Source organism: Mycteria americana, chromosome 2, assembly GCF_035582795.1.
Source record: "Mycteria americana isolate JAX WOST 10 ecotype Jacksonville Zoo and Gardens chromosome 2, USCA_MyAme_1.0, whole genome shotgun sequence".
NCBI classification, from domain to species: domain Eukaryota; kingdom Metazoa; phylum Chordata; class Aves; order Ciconiiformes; family Ciconiidae; genus Mycteria; species Mycteria americana.
In genome coordinates, this window is record NC_134366.1 from 20,413,171 (window position 1) to 20,430,533 (window position 17,363).

The 17,363-nt window shown below is 43.8% G+C and overlaps 1 protein-coding gene across 1 annotated transcript; it reads right to left on the bottom strand.

Moving 5' to 3' along the window:
- Positions 1-4,624: 4,624 nt before the first annotated feature.
- On the bottom strand, positions 4,625-10,153 carry OTUD1 (OTU deubiquitinase 1). Its single transcript, XM_075492667.1, has one exon. It carries the CDS (start codon positions 9,886-9,888, stop codon positions 8,563-8,565), a length of 1,326 nt encoding a protein of 441 aa, XP_075348782.1. The 5' UTR covers positions 9,889-10,153; the 3' UTR covers positions 4,625-8,562.
- Between the last annotated feature and the right edge of the window lie 7,210 nt (positions 10,154-17,363).

Consider the following 17,363-nt stretch of genomic DNA (forward strand, 5'->3'; position numbering starts at 1 on the left):
CAAGTTTCCCTACACAGCGACAGTACCTGTTTCTTGTCTACTTCTTCTATCAATATCAAGTGACCGAAAGAGATTTGATACAGCTGCTGGCTGGCTAGAGCTCAATCCAGAGAGCACGGAGATAAAGCTCAAGGGCTTGAGGAAGCACCAAAAGTCTTAGTAGAGATTAACTCAATCCCTTGACTGAAGTAGAGCATCTGCTATTACCTACTTGCTCTCACAGGCTAGAAGCCTGGTTGGCAGAATGATTTCCTGTAGATGTTAAGGCTGAGGCCGCTGCCAAGGTCCATGTTGTATAACCTGTCTCTGGGATGATGGATGCCATGGTTCCTTTCAAATACAGCCTACGCGGAGCAGTTTCTCTTTTGTCACCTGAGGATGGGTCCAGAGCAATACACCATGTGTGCTTCCAGATAACAACAAAAAAAAGTCAGATTTTCTCTGGTATTTACCATATTGCTATTTACTCACCAAGTGGTATCACAGAACTCAGTAGTTTTGAAGGGGAATTCCAGGAGTGGTGTTGACCCACCGATCTCAGGGCTCGCTGACCCTGCTCCTTCTCTGACCTGTCCCGTCCCAGCCGCTGAGCCAGCAGATGCTGGGCTGGGACGTCGGCTCTTGGGGGGCACGTGCCTGACTGCTCCCAGGGACGGATGGCTTGGCCAGAGAGAACCTTGGTCAAACCATCCCAAAGAAATCTGAGGTCACTCACGTCGCACAGCTCCACAGATAAATGCTGTAATTGCCCGGTGATCCTTACATGCAATCAAAGTGTATTTCAGGTACATATTGCAACTTCAGGTGTCAGCATACAACTAGTACCCAGTGTGGTACAGAGCCTGCATCGGTTGGGTGGTGTTCTGGTCTAGTCATGCGTCTCTGCCAAGTTTCTTAATTGAAATCAGGAGGCTTTTGTGATAGGTATATAAACCTAAGTGTCACTGAGCTTTCGGACACTGGTTAATGCAGAATGTGTTGCCGGTGTTAGCCGGAGAAAGCTAATATATGGGCAAACAAGCACTAGTCAGTTCAGGAACCATATTGCCTCCTCACTTCCACACACCAAGCCTGCCAAGGTTAAAGAAAAATGTTATCCTATGTGTTAATTATCACTTAACTGATAATTTGAAGGACTCCCAGAAGCAAATATAGCAGGAAACTTGTTGTGACAATGCCATACAGGATAGTATGCTTAGAGAATTATTGCAATCCTGTCCAGTCATTTTAGGCAACATTTTGTTGTAAAAGATGACATTCTTTTGGGGTTTTGTTGAAACAATTTCAGTGTGACGGTAAAGTGTTTTGAAGAACATATGTACTAGGGTATCCCAACAGCCCCCTTTGCAATAACATATTTGGTGAGGCTTTCCACAATAACTATTTCTCATTAAAAGATTCTTTAATTTACCTAACAGGGCCCAGATTTGTCCTATTTGTCCATTTTGCAACATGTTTGTCTCTGGCCAGAGCAATATAAAACTCTTCTACAAGGAGAGGAAACTGACTACACAAATGCTATCAAATACATAATCAAATACCTGAATTTTTTACTGTTTGCTATCATTTCCAACAATTTCAGATGTTACAGGGCCTCTTCGGGGCAACTGCTGTAAAATACTAGCTGAAAAATGGAAATCTACTAGGAATCACGTTCACGCGAATGTTTTACATGAATTATTGTGAGTGTATACAGAAGGTCAGCTACCTAACTGAGAAAACATCCATAAATATTTACTTCCTGATAAGTCAGATAAGCAGCGTGCCAAAAAAAAATTAAATGGAGATGAAGTTTTCAGATATCGGCAAAGCGTGTGCTGTTAGTAATACTGCTTCTCATGGAAGTCCCAGCGGGACTGCAGCTTTGTTGTGCTAAACGCTCTACAGTATAAAAGATAACCATTTAGCCAAGGAAACTTCTTATTCACCACTTTTATGGGTATAAATCTGAAGTAAAAGGTCTTAATCTACATGTATTGAACTTACCAGTTCAGGAAGGATGCAGGCCACATGCACAAACATTCCTTACCTGAAGATTTTTTTTCACCAGATACTAGACATGGTGGGAAATAAATGCAAAAAGCAATTACTTCCTGGCTCCTAACAGCAGAACATTATTTTCTTTTTTAATCTACCAGTATTAGTCTCTTGTGTCTCCATTCTCAATTTAGCAAAAATGTAACATGTTGTGAGATAGCATTGATTATTTCTTTCTTATTAAGAAATAATAAACACAAGAGCATTAAAGCTTTTAGAACCAGCAGTAACAATGCTGATCTATAAGCTGACATAACCATCTTTCAGAGCAAAACAAGTCCTTTCACAACTGCTTCATTTTGGGCACCACCTTTCCCTCCAATTATACATAAGCAGCAAAACAGCTGTCAACTCCTAAACTCATTCAAATGTCTTACTGAATTAGGTTTTGGTTTACAGCATGATTAGTTTCCAAGGTTAAACTTGAACGGGCAAATAATTGACAATCAACAAAAAATAAAATGAAAAGGAATTAAAAGATTGCAGGCAGGGTTTGCGGGAGTAATACGAATTGTGTCAGTAATTAATGAAACAATAATTTTGTCATTGCCACAAAACGCAAGGTCAGTCCCTGTGAGTAACCTAATCCAGTGGAGCTAAAGATGGGTAAGAAAGCCAAAAAGTCATATAAACATGTTAGTTAATTGCTTAGTCAAAGCTCAATCTTTAAGCCATATGGAAGACAGGCAATTTAGATATAAAATGTACTGTATTATTTATTTAGAAAAGGAGTACATTTTGACCACAGGATCTCTCTAAAAAAATAATAAAAGAGCTCAGTTGGAGTTCCAAAGATCGTTTTATTTCTAAAGGCAGCCATCTAAACTTGAGTACAGCTTCAGCGATGGGAAGAAGTATTGCTCTTAGCCATATTAGGTTAAATTGACAGAGTTTACTAAATTCCAAATCCCACCCAGAGATCTGAAGCCATGGGGGTTTTTGCCCAAAAATGTTGGTTACTTGAACAGCTGAAAATTGAAGTTTTACCGTCAGCAAAAGATAGAAGTTATGTGCAGAAAAAATGCTGGATCTTTGTACCTGTGAAAATAATATGGTCTAGATAATGAAATTATGGATTAAGTAAAAAAAAAAAAAAAAAAAAAAGGTATTTCAAGCATTATTGGAGTCTCAAAAAGCTTCTAACATGTGATTTATGTGATTTTTAAAATTATGTTGGTCCTCGCAAACCTTTTTGATATTCAACCACGCTTTAATTCATTGATATTTAGCAACCAAAGTTCACAGGCAAGAAAAATGCCACGTCTTTGTCTGTGAAATTCTGTTCATTTTTTTTTCTGAGACAGAGTGTTGCATCCCTTCTTCCATTTGCAGCTCCCCCAAAGCTTAGCAGGATAAGAACTTCGTAGCTAAACAGCAATGAGCAACAACAGTGAGCCCGATGCACGCTGTTACCAGGCCAGCAGCACCGGCCCACTGCCCATCACAGCGCGTCGGGATCTCCCCGCGCTCGGGATGTGGGTGAACACAGGAGACGACAGGATGGAAGACAACCCGGGCTCCTTCACAGCTATCTCCCGGCTCCAGCTTTCTCCCCAGCTATCCTCCCCTCCTGCAACAGTCTCCTTCACTGCAGATGCCTCTCTTTACACCACTTAACTGTGCTACAGTGCTGAAGGTTCAAACGCTATTAACCGTGCCTCATAGGAACGACACACCAGTTTATTTCCACAACTTCCATTAAAAACTCTAGGAAATAAAATAAGCATTAAAAGCGTAATGGTTTAAAAATACACACTAAAAATGCAAAGATCACACAGGAAAGATTAGTTCTCTGTGCGTACATGCATCATGCTACTACAATTGCACACTCACATTTTCTCCAGAGAAGCCTGATCTTATTCAGTAATTAGGACAAATGCATGAAGAAACAGAATAATAACCACTCGTGCAACAGAAACCTGGAACTTGCCAGCGTTTTAATTCTATAAATTCACAGTCTGAATGCCATGAGTGGGTTTCCTTGTATAAAAAAGATTTTAAATGCTAACTCCAGAAAAAAAAAAAAAAATCACTGAAGTACAATATATTACTGCATTGCTATGGCTTTGTACCCATTAATACCATAAACTTGCTTTTAAAAAAGACAGATTATAAATTAAAACTGAAAGCCATTTTTTTCCAACTAAAACGCACATGTATGTGTTATAAATCAGCCTGTACGTTACTAAAAATTTCAAAGTTCAAGTTTTTCTGCTTCTTTAAAAAAGTCCCAGTGACTACAGAACTGCATTTGGCAGAGCTCATGTCCTTTCAAACGGTTATTCACAACTTTTCTGCATGCTGCATACTTTCATATAACCATGCCGTTCAGAAATGGGACAATCTTTTTATCACCAAAGCTGAGGGTTTTTTCATTTTGCATCATTTTGCACCAACATCCTAGGAACACTTATCAATGCATATCAATAAAGTGTTAAATATGTATGAAAGAGTATAAGCAAAAAATAAGCAAAAAACTGTTAATGCCAGGTACTTGTCCCTGCTGTGAGATACCTGTCGTCATTTTCTGCTTGGATTCAGAAACCATATATGTGTGCACTGACACACCACGAAACCAAAATTAGAATTTTACCCTCAAAAATCCTATCAACTAATTCCAACATAATAAAAGCAAAAGCAGACAAAAGAAACATGTGGATGCACGTGGTTTTGTACATGTACAAGGAGTACTGAAATACACCTTTATTTACAACTGACATTAATGCAACAGATTTATCTTGTACACATGTAATGTACCAGCCAAGTACAACAGGACAGATAAACCCAGTAGCTGGCATTAGGCAACTTTTATGCATCCTAAGTAAGTTACGAAGCACAAAGAATCACCCACTGAACTTTCTGAAAAGAAAACCATTGACTGAGATGAAGAACAACGACACTTACACAAATCTTCCCTTTCCCACTTGCCCACCACCCTTATTTTGTGATGCATCATTGTACGTACAAACCAATTCGGTTCTTGCAAACCTTGCTTTGTGTAACAGAGTCTGTTCAATACACACGAAAATTCTAACATATCCATTGCACGTTTACTGACAGAACGGCATAGTCTCAGCAACCTAAGAAACTCCTGAAATGAAGCATCCAGCATGTCAGCTAAGTCACAATTGTATCATGAAATACAAGCGAAGATGGCGTTGCAAAGTTTTATGTCGATGAGGAGTCTGCAGGAGCAGACTCCAGTTCCCATCTGCTCAGTTTACAATTAAAGCATTTTCTACCTGACTTAAAGGACCACACAACAAAACACTGAAAATCAAGCTCTCCTCCTCTTATTGTCACTAATAAAGAGTGTGTTGACCAACGTCCCCAGAAAGGTCTAAGGATTAGCTGGGTTATGCAAGTGATTAGCCAAGGTTAAAATAATCGGGTAGTGAAATTATGAGCGAGAACAACATTTGTCCTTCCCCCATTACAGGAACTGTTGAACGAGGGACAGTAAGGGAAAACTTGCATCTACTTGTGCTTTTGCTGGGGGCAAGCAACAATGTTACAAGCAGTTTTGTAAAGCTTTGTCCATATTAGGATCACTGCCTGTATAAAACCACTCCATAAAACTGCCTCTACTATTGCTCAGGCAAGACACCACTAGCTTGCATCTGAACTCTGTCTCAGCTGAACTTTAAACACCAGAGCTATAAAAAAAAGTTTTCACTTTCCATGTGCCTGAAATGTCCGACATGCCATTTTTGTCATTTCCTTTTAGAATAGGCACGGTATGTAATGCAAGCTGCAAAAAGTGCCTTGTTACATGCTTCAGCAATACATCCTCAATGTCTTTGCAAACTAGTTCAACAAGTAACCTAGTTTTTTTCAAATTCCTTAAAGTTATCTGCATGCCCCTGTGACTCATGAAGTAGCATCAAAATTGCTAAGGAACCCTGTGGGAACTTATCCTAGAGTTCTGCGCGGTTCATTTTTACCACTACTTTTTGATATTTTAATATAAATTATACCTCAGAGAGCAAACACTATGCAGTATCAATCCTTCTTTGCTTAGCTTACTCTATGAGTGTTTCTAAGGTTTGTGCCGCAAAACACAAACAAAACTTGTAATCACAATTCATGACATAGCTGAGAATGGTAATTTTAAAACCAAAATGTTTTTTAAAACCTTTGGGATATTGACAACTTTGAATTAATTTATCATATCCAACCCAAAGCCTAAGCAGTCTGGATACAAAGTTTTTAATGGGTCAAGCACATCACTGATATTTAGTGACGCCGTATTAATATTTTTGTGCTTATGGCCACCTGAGTAGCCATTTTCCTCATCGCTATCTCTGTTCCTCATGAGCACATCCATGCCTGCACCTTTGCATTGCTCTCACCTCAGAACTCAGCTTTCCAGAGATTCAGTGAAGTTAAGCAGTAGTGGACTAGCAAGACTGCTTTTACCACCATTATTTGACCTTTAAAGAAAAAGCATGATTGTGTGTGAAGAAAATGAGGAAAAACATAGTCTGCATTTATCAGTATTTTGGAAATAACATAAATTAATTTAAATCTACTCTTTTCATCACATAAAACAGTACCAAATATACAATCAATCCTGCAGCTCTTTATCACAAGCGATCTCAATTAAGACCACTGCATTTCCGCTATCGAGTTCATTTTTAACCCTAATTTTAACCCAGTACCCTTCTGTCATTTAAGGATGGCCTTCTAGTATTTTTAGAGATCGGGGGTAGATTTGTAAATGCCCGCACGCACACACAAACACAAGAGTACTGTTTAACAACTTGCAAGGCATTTCCATCCTGTAAGGGGAACAAAAAGCTGTTATTTCCTTATGACATTACCTCTATTCAAGTAGCAAGAAGAGGGTTGCTGAGGTATCGCTGGTGACAGGGCAAATCTAAAACAACTGGCTGCACACTGGAGATGCCCCATTACTGAAGTCCAAGCCCAAGTGTGCGTGGCCCAGCAGGGACCTGGCTCATCACAACCACTGGCATTACCAGCCCGGGTACTATGCTCGAGAACCCCTCTTCTAAAGCATATTAACAGACAAAAATGTTTCGCATTGGCAAAGAGCTATGCTAAGATCTCTCACAGTTACAAAAGAATTACAGATACTCACTTGTCTTTAAATGCTTGCATTTCTTTCACATATTCACAGGCACCAGGATTATCAGTGGTTGACATTTGTAAAGTACCATGACTCTTCTTCCCGCCTCTTAACTGGGGAAACTAAGGCAGAGAAGCTAAATAAAGGGTCTTGGGAACCCACCTGCAGTTCCTCACCACACCAGGAATGCAAAGGGTGGAAAAAAAAAGAGCACAAGTAAAATTATATTCTTTATTCATTCCATTTTAGCTGTGAATATTCCTATTATACAAATACAGTATAAATTCCAAAAATCACAATATATTACAAAATAAAAAAGTACAAACTGCATTACTTAATAAATATATCTAACAAGTTAATCAGAAAGTAGAAGAGACAGAATTCAGATTGGAAACATTTAAATGTTTGACCCAGCAAACCATACAAACCTCAATTTAAATACTTTTTTTTCTTTTAAACCATAATGTAGAATACCATTCCTGATTTCTTGATTAGAAAATAACGTCAAGTGAATAAAATGTTGTGATCAGATAATGATTTGTTGGTGCAACACCAGTGCCAAAAAAGAAGCAGGGCTTATACAAAAGACACCATAACCCCAGAAACAAGAACGCAAACACCGAGGTGCAGCCAAGGCAATTACTGCCAAAGCAGGAGACTATTATCTAGTCACAACATTCTATTGCAAGTTAATGTTCTGTTATTACAGATAAATAATATAAATGGAGCAGAGGGTGAGCCAACCAGGCAACAAGGGGCCAGTTTACTCAAAATAATGATTAAATACAGAAGAGTCAATTGCTCCCTGTACTGTTCATGTGTAGCTGCATTCCAACTGGCTCAAAGGACCTGTTCTGTGCTCCAGGCAGAGAAAGCAACTGTTCTGAAAAGCAGTCCGTTCATACTTTGCTGCACTTTTACAAAAACCATTGTTTTAGTTTTGCAAGAAAACACTCACACGCTTTCATCAATTAGGGAGGGTCAGTTTGACATCAACTTCATTTGGTAAAAATATAAGGTTTATGGGTAAAAAACACAGCAAAAAATAGCTGTTACATCATAAGCCTTATTTACAAAAACTGTTTACAAACGGTTTTGGCTGTACAGCTGAAAGCCAGATACTAATGTAAGATGTAGAAGATGGAGGTAACAGTTTAAAAATATTGTGCAAAAAATACATTCTTATAGAAAATAGACAGTGGGGAGGGGAGACACCAACACACACGGAGAATCTGCTTGCAAATAATCCGAGGCTAAGTTTTTACAACAGAATGTTACAAACACGTTTGTATTTATCCCCCACAATCTACAGGCCTTCTCAGTCTGGGGTGCTGCTGCTTCGTTAAGGATTAAGGCATCACCATCACAGCCAGCACACCTTCTGTCTGTCTCAGTCCCCGCAGCAGAGCTCCCAGCCTGCGGCCCAGGCGGTCTCAAGAGCAGGCATTCTGCTCAATGTACATCTTGGACAAGGACACCGCCATGGACTTGGCCAGCTCCTCATCCCGTCTGCGCTGTACCTGAGTCTGCCTGCACCACGCCTCGTACTCCGGGTTGGGGCACACGCGGTCCAGCACTGCATCGTAGTGCCCATTGCTAAGCCAGCTCAGCCAGATACTGGGCCGTGTCGGGTCCTCGGGCCCCAGGTAGTGAACCATGGTGGAAACGGTGGGGCTCTCGGGCCGCCCGCCCGTGGTGAGGTGGATGTTCACGTTCAGCATCTGCCCCATGGCCAGCAGCTCCGGGTAGCCGGCCCAGGCCCCGTCCTGGGCGGCGCCGATGAGGAACTCTCCCACGTCGCCCTCGATGATAGGGTTGAAGTGGTCCAGGTGGTCGGCGATGTAGTGCACGGTCTGCTCGCGGAGCTCGCCGTGCAGCCGCTGGTCCCCGTACACCGCCTTGCAGACGGCGCGGTAGAGGCAGTTCCCGTCGGGGATGATGTGGAAGCGGAACCGGCCCTTCTGCCGCAGGTACTTGTCCTGCTTCTCCACCTCGGCCAGGTACAGCGCCAGCTTCTCGCTGCGCTCCGGCCTGCCGCCCGGCCCCCTGCGCACATCGGGACCCGCTCCGTCCTCCTCCTCCTCCCCGAGCGAGGGGCCGGCGGCGGGCTGCGCCTGGCTGCCGCTCCTCTCCGCGGGGCGACAGCCGGGGACCGGCCCGGGCTGGCCGCCGGCGGCCGCCGCCTGCAGCGCCTGGCAGTGCTCGCTGAGGCGCAGGCTGCGGTTGCTGGGCTCCTCGGCGGACGGCGGCAGGGCGGCGGCCTCGCCGTCCCCCCCGGCCTGCCGCATGCTCTCCAGGATGCCCTCCAGCCAGGCGCGGCTGCGCGGCGAGGCCGGCACCAGCTCGCCGGGGGCCTCGGCTCGCTGCACGATGCGGATGGGCACGATCCGCTCCAGCGGCCGGCGGCGGCTGACGGTGACCTGCGCGCAGGAGCTGTACTGCGGGCCGCCGGCCGGCCGGCCGCCGGGGCCCGCCGCGGGGCCGCTCGGCATCACCTCCAGGCAGGAGGAGAAGGCGGGCATGGCGGCGGTGCTGCTGCTGCTGCTCGCCCCCCCGGGAACGAAGCCGTCCTTGGCGGGGCTCTCGGCGGACGGGCTCGGGCCCGCGGCCTCGGCGGCGCTCGCTGCCTCCGCGGAGGGGGGTCCCGGCGACAAGGAGACCTTGAAGACTCCGGCGGCGCTCGGCGGGGCCGCGGCGGCTGCGGCGGCGGCCGTCCCGCCCGCCGGGTAGTGGGTGATCACGGAGCTGTAGAGCTGCATCCTCGGCTCCCCGCGCGCGGCGCTTTATAGGCGGCGCCGTCGGAGCCGGGGCGGGGAGCGGCGGCGGGGGCCGCGCTGGGGCTGCCGGAGAGGATGAGCCGCCCGGGTAAAAATAAACAAGGGCATCACCCCCCCGCCGCCGCCGCCCGCGCCCCGCCCCCGCGCGCCCCGCTGCCGCCTGGGCCCGCCGCCGCCGCCGCCGGCAATTCCGACTGCGCCACCAGCGCCGCGCGGCCCCGCCGCGCCCGGCCCGGCCCGGCCCCTCGCGGGCGCGCGCGGCCGCGGCGCTCAGGCCCTTCTGGAAGCTGCTGGAGGCCGGGCCCGGGGGCGGGGCCGCGCCCGTGTTTACCTCAGGGCCAAGGCACGTTGGGACGCGCGGGGGGCGGGGCCGAAGTGCGTGACCTCACCGAGTGCCGCCCCGCCCCCTGGCGAAAGGGGGCGCGGGGCGGGGCGGGGCCGGGCGGGGCCGGGCCGCAGCGGGGGCGGGGCGGTTCGCCCCTCAGCGGCGCCGGGCCTGAGGGGGGGGGGCCGGGCGTGGGGGAGCGGCCGCTGCCGTGTCCTCCGGGCGTCCGGGCCTGAGAGGGGGTCCGCTCCCGTGGCCTTTGGGGGGCCGGGCCTGAGAGGGGGTCCGCTCCCGTGGCCTCTGGGGGTCCAGGCCTGAGAGGCGGTCCGCTCCCGTGGCCTCTGGGGGTCCGGGCCTGAGAGGGGGTCCGCTCCCGTGTCCTCCGGGCGTCCGGGCGTGAGAGTGGGTCCGCTCCCGTCTCCTCCGGGCATCCGGGCCTGAGAGGGGGTCCGCTCCCGTCTCCTCTGGGGGGTCCGGGCCTGAGAGCGATCCCCTCCCCTGTCCCCGGGGGAGGGGCGAGCGGTGTGTGGTGGACCTGGCCTTGCCTGGCCTGGGCTCTGGCGCGTGGGGCCGGATTCCCGCTTCCCGGGCCTGCTTCAGCCCCGCCGCCTAGCAGCCGGTGCCGGGGTAGCCGCGCTCTGTAGCCGAGGCTGTGGCGGGGTCGTGCGCGCCGGCCGCTGCCGGAGGGAGGCGCGGGAAGGCTCGTGGAAACGGCTGCCGGGGCCTGAGGAGTGTTTCGGGGAGAAATGCCTGCTCTCCGTGTCGGGCTGTCGGCACATAACTTCTGCTACTGGGTACTAACTGTGAAATCGTTTGATAACGGGAAGTGTTGGGGAAACTTCAAAGAGGGGAACACTGCATTGGGTGTTCTCAGGGGCCGACCTGGAAAATGCCGCAGAAGGTAGCGAAAGCAATTTCTCGTGAAACAATTTGTCAGCCAGGCAGTTTGATTTTTAGACTTGATCATCAAGTATAAATTATCGGAGACGTTCTACCTGCAGTTGACTGATGCTATGTTGTATCCATGTTATTGTTGAAAAGGGATGATGCTTCTGCCTGTGTATAATCAGTGTCATGATTCATAATTTGCAGCTACGTTAGGAATAATATTCATTCATTAGTTTTCTGACAGTCACTGGCACAAGCTGCTATTTGCCCACCTGTAATGCTACTTCGGAAAATGCAGTGCATGCATACATAAAAAGTATGATATAAATCATCACATAATAACAGGAGAGACCAGATTTAAAATATAGGTTTCAAAGATCATTGATAATTGGTTTATTAGTGCCTGTACTGTCTTAATATTAAGCCATGCCTTTTAGCCTTAGCTGTGGTATAAATAAAGTCCTATCTAACCCTTTGTCCATGAACAATGACGTTATCTGTACACACTGGATTTGATTATGTTCTGCCAGGCATGCTGACCAAGAAACACCAGTTTACACTGTGATCAAATGTTAACGCATATTTATTCCTACCAAAATGGAAAAAAAAGGTATTGATAGATGTAATTTCACAGTTATACTTAAAAAAATTTCTGGATTCCATCCCATAGTCTCAAATACCTTCAGAAAAGTCTTACTAATCCCATCAGATTGCAGAACTTTAAAAAATAAACAAAACAAAAACCTCTATTTGGATATTCTGAAAAATTTCTTTTCCTTGTCCTATTTACACTACTTAAAAAGACGTAACTAAGAGGATCACGTGCAACAGACTGTAATGTCAAAAATAATTGTTTCTTTGGAGCGTTGGTTGTCTTTTGGAGCCTTGGTTGTCTTTTGGATCCATGTCCAGGGATCTATTTCCTATCTTCAATCTCTGCAGCTGATTCCAGGGCTACCAGCAACACAATACGGAATTTCATTCTCTTTATCCAGAAAAGGTGTTCTGATCTCCTCGGCTAACTTGCACATTGAAGGAAAAATGCTGAAATCCTTGGTGCTAAAAACTGGATATTTCAGGGAACAGTTTTCACACCCACCTTACTTTTTTGTTTTGGATAAAACGCAGCAGGTAATTCTATGTGTTATTGAGAACCTCTTAATAAAAATTTAGAGAGTCAATGTATCTCCAAAATTATTGCTTCTGAAGTTGAAATGCAAGAGGTATATCAGATGGGAATCGAAGCCCAAATGTCCTGACTTACCTGCTACAGCCAGAAAATTGATATCTTTAGAACAAATGGTGATGGGCATCAGCCAGGAGCATTTCTGGCAGCCTGTTACAGGGGGATAAGGTATTACAACTGCTCTGAAATTACAGAGTGACTCTTGTATTTCAGAATGTTCAGAACTTTGTTTTAAATATAGCTTGTGAGATCAGTTAGCAAGTCTTTATTTCTGAACTGATCATTGCTTAGAGAGGAATATATATTGATCAAGTGGTGGTAAATTGAAATCTTTCCTCCTTGAAATGAAGGCTTGGAGCAAAGGAAAGATTCCTGTTTAGTTTTACTTCTTAGTCAAAACTTTACAAGGTGTATTTCCAACTTAAAATGTGTTCTAGTATTTTTAAAGGTGATGTAATGTAAAATCACTGGAAGTCGCCCCCTCCTAGGAGGTTTTAAATGTGCCAGTAGCTGTTCATTGTGGGTTTGTTCATTGTTATTATAATAAAGATGTACATCACTTCATACTCACCAGCCCTTCTGCCTACTTTTTTTAGTTTAAAAAAGGGATCTCTGTGGTTTTGCTTGGTGAATTTGCTCTGTCTGCCAGTAAATGCCAGAGCTGACTACAGGATGGTGGGTTTAAATTCTTCAATAGTCTGGTAACAGAGAGAGGGAGAGAGGAAGGCAGCTCTTTCTGTTAGAGAACAGTAAATGGATCCAGCAGAATAAGAGCACTTCTGTCATAAGTGAGTGCTGCATGTTGAATACTCAGTCCTGCAATTTTCTTTCTTCTAGGATATTACAGAAACTCCCGCTAATGACTGTTTCGCCTCTCCAAAACCATAGGTTATTTGCAACAGTGGTACATTAACAGATGGGCAGCTGTTTAATTCTGATTGTTAGTTACAATGAGGTACAATGCTTCTGGTGCTTCATTTGAGGAAAGAAATAGATTTATTATGTATGCCCAAAGCACCATCATGTTAGTATTCTGATGCTCTACTATAGCATATTCTGGACAAAAAAGCTTGTTTATCTCTGAACAAAAATCCTGAGGAGTATCCTGAAATACATGCTAAATATGCCAGCAGTTTTTGGTAATGGTAGCAGACAAATTGTTCTTTTATTCTCTTTTCATTTATAAACAGATATAATGTCTTCCCTATATTTTCAGTTAAAATGCACATAGTAAGCTTGCTAATAAGGTTAAAATACAATCAAAATCTGTTATTAGGTAACTGAGAGACACAATAAACATTTACACCACTGTCTTAGTGTTAATAGTATACTACTTGCAACATATTTATTACCTCCCATGTGAAGTAAATGGAAAGAGAAGCTCACCTTGGTGTGTTTTACCCGTGTTGTTATTAAATAGTGACAATGTAATGTAACCAACATTTTCCATAACTGAGCACCCAGAGTTAGTCACACATACTTGGCCTGGGGGGAATCCAGTCTCTCTGGATGATCGATGACAAAAATCCCATTGAACGGCTGCAGCACAAGCATTTCATGGCTAGTTTTCAGCTTTCATACTAGCAGTTACCAGAAATCAGCACTTACCTAAAAGGTCATTTTCTTAGATGTCTGACATCTGGTTTTAACAATAACGTCCTAAACTGTGGTTTGCTCCAGAGAGGAATGTTCAAGTGCTATGAATACAGTTCTTGTGAAAAAGATTTCAAGGAAGAATTTGAATGTCTTCAATGCAAGGGTATCTATAAAAGCCAGGGGTACACGGTTGTGCCTTTAGTGCCTTTTGCTATGGGTTTTTGCTGTTTCTCTGAGCTGCTGTTGATTCCAGGGAAAAACTAAACTTTGCTTTAGTGTGGCCTGCATAAACCACAACACACAGATTGATTGCTTCTAGAATATTCCTGCATTTGCCACTTCTGTCACTTTTGCCTGCATGTTGTGGCCTCACAGGCACTAGAGGAGCTTGGAGAGCAAGGAGAACACACTACAGAGATGCCTTTCACTGTCTTCTGTAGATTAACAATCCCGGGCTTCTGGTCCACTCATTATAGGGTAATGTACAGTCCTTTGCTAATACAGAAGAGATCTCAAAACAATCTCTGTAGTAATAAAGCATGAACATCTCCTGTGGTTAAAGTTTCTCCTGACGTGACTGTTATCGCTGGTTACGCTGCACATTCCAGGAATTGTTTAGATTGTTTAGAAGGCAAACCATGATACAAAACCAGCTGTGGAACAACAGTGGTATTCACTGACGTAAAACTAGATGCCTGAGAGTCGAACTACTTTTAACTTTAATGTGTAGTAGATACATGATTGACATAGAAGGAACAAATCAATTACATCACCAGGATCATTTGTTAGTGAAGAAGGGAGGAGAAGTTAGCTTAAATGATGTATCGAATGACACTGAATAAGCATTTCCACTGCTCTTTTTTTTTTAATGCTAACATAACAGCCCTTCAGCCAAAGATATTTCTGGCTGAAGTATTTAATGAATTAATACCTCTTTGTACGTAATTGGGAAATGAAGTTTTTTTAATTAATTTTTATTAATAATTTGAAGTGGTATATCAAGGACAAAATTTAAAAATTAATAGAAAATAGAAATATATATCAAGGATCTTCCAACACAGGGAAAATATACCTATATGCTGGAACTAGAAGGAACTTCCTGAATCATCAGTTTTATCCTCTGTTGCCTGCAGGTGATCATATCATATCATATCATATCATTCCTTTCATAAAATTACCAAGTTACAGGTAACTTATTCGGGATATAGTTAATGAACCTTTAAAGATGTCACGAGCCAACAGCACTGTCAAAAGAACCAATTCTGCTCTTCCCCACTCTTTTTTCTTTTTTCTTCTCCTGATGCCAGCTGCTTTGTGATGGCTTAAGTGTTGGTATTAACTAGACTACCTACTTCGTTCAACTCTAAACGTACCACTAACATAAAAAGGAGAGACAGTGTATCCACACTTACTTCTGAGGTGTGAATATGCTGCATAAAACAAGGGCTGTGTCTCAGAGAGCTTTGCCTCACAATTTGTTCTTCAGCTTCTCCTATACTGTCATGTTAAAATCTTATTCACTGTATGGGTGCACCAGTCCTTAGAGATGTAATCCACGCTATGACATCATGTGGCAAGAGTTTGTGGAAAAACGGCTGTTGGTGATAAATATAGACATTTGCTCATATCTCAAGGTCTCGGGTGGTATCCCACTTGATAAGTGAGCCTCTGAATGTGAGCGATGACGCAGGTCAAGTCTCTCATTTCTACTCAGAAGTGTAGATGGCATTTGTGGTGGTCATTCTGCATAGAGCCTTAAGATGCTATCAGAAAGAAAAGGGATCTACAATGCTGTTTCCTCTGAGAAAAACTAGTGGTAATAATGTGATGTAAACAAGCTTTATAACGTGTATGACATTTAGAAAGGGTTATCTTTCCTATTTTAATAAACCTTACAAGATATAAAAGTGTTTGCAATGTCTGTATTTCGTTATCAGTTATAGGAAATGAAATAATTACCTTCTCTCCCTTTCATGTTGGTTAATGGCAAATTTAGGGTTGAGGAAAGGAGGTACTTTGGCAAATACCAAGAGCAGAACAGAGTTCTGACAAGGACAGACCATGAAGGAGGTAGGGGAAGTAGGCAATACAGAAATACCAGAAGCAGGAAATTGCCACTCACAATTACAGGAAATATTATTAATAGATTAATCTTGATAAAAACAGTAAGAACTATGGTAGAAAAGAAGGTGCAATACAGCCTACTCCTGAAGTGAAAAAATACTCCAGTGAGGTAGCAAGTAGCCAGCACTTCCATGTGTGGCCTCGCAACGGAAAGGCTTTGGAAACTGAGACTGATTCAAGGGGAAGTGTCATCCCCTCTATCCTCCACAACTTTGCAACGCACACCTTTCCTCACCTTTCTCCCATCAGTAAGCAGCAAAAGGAGGAATTGTCACTTCTTACAGAGAGGTGATTGTAGCAGAAAACCACATTTCATCGTTCATGTTTCAAGAGTCATGGAATAGGACATAATTACATTAACCAGCTTTGTTGTTCCACTGCCGAGTCCTTCCTGTGGGAAAGGGCTGTGGTTATGTGCTACATAACCAGCTCAGCAAGTCATGTCCTAGCCCTGATGAAACGTAGGGAGAGAACTTACCTCATTACAATTAAAAACCTGCTTTGTTTCCATCTGCGTTGCACAGAGCTAACTGTTACAGCAAGGTCAGATCACAGCTATTTAATGCCACTATCTAACGAGAAAAAATAATGCAGGTAGAGCCATCAGAGAGGAGGGAAGACATCAGTTCATCCTGACTGATGTCCTACTCATATGTGTAAATAACTAAACCTTTCCTAACCTAGTTTTTCCATACCTAAATGTACAATATGGAATTATTTTTCTGATTTGACATTTTCAAAGTTCTAATTTGAGAGTTGCTGTACTTACTCAAGCATAATTGAAACATTTTTATAAAGAAGCACTAGTTACAAGTTACATTATCCATACACAAAAATGTAAGCATTCTTCAAATTGTGATTTATATACAAGGGCAATTTTATGAAAATTAAACATTAATCAATTAGTAATTCAGAGTAAGAATCCCAAATATAATCAGCTTACTGTATCAGACCTGGGCCTTTCAACTGAACAGGGATTTTTGTGCACGCCCATCTGAATTTGATATAAAATTACTAGAGGAAATTTAGTATATCTAATCTTGCTGTATCTAAATAAAGGTTCTGACACTGCATAATACGAGGCATTATCAAACCAAGGAACATAGGGATTAGAATAAGAAATAAAAGGTGGCGATGGGCCTGGCTAGGGGAGAGACAACTGAAGATAACTTAAAGGAATTGTTACACTGAAAGAAAATTGGTAGTGGAGCTCTTCAAAGATCCAACTTGGGACTGACTTTAATATTTTCATTAATTACCCTGGCACTTAGTGTGCTACTGACTTACACTATGACTCAGAGCTCAGCAGCATTTTTACAATAAAGATTTCTGAAACGT

Excerpts from the sequence above, each read along its gene's own strand:
- OTUD1 (XM_075492667.1), bottom strand. The coding sequence starts at position 9,888 with ATGCAGCTCTACAGCTCCGTGATCACCCACTACCCGGCGGGCGGGACG.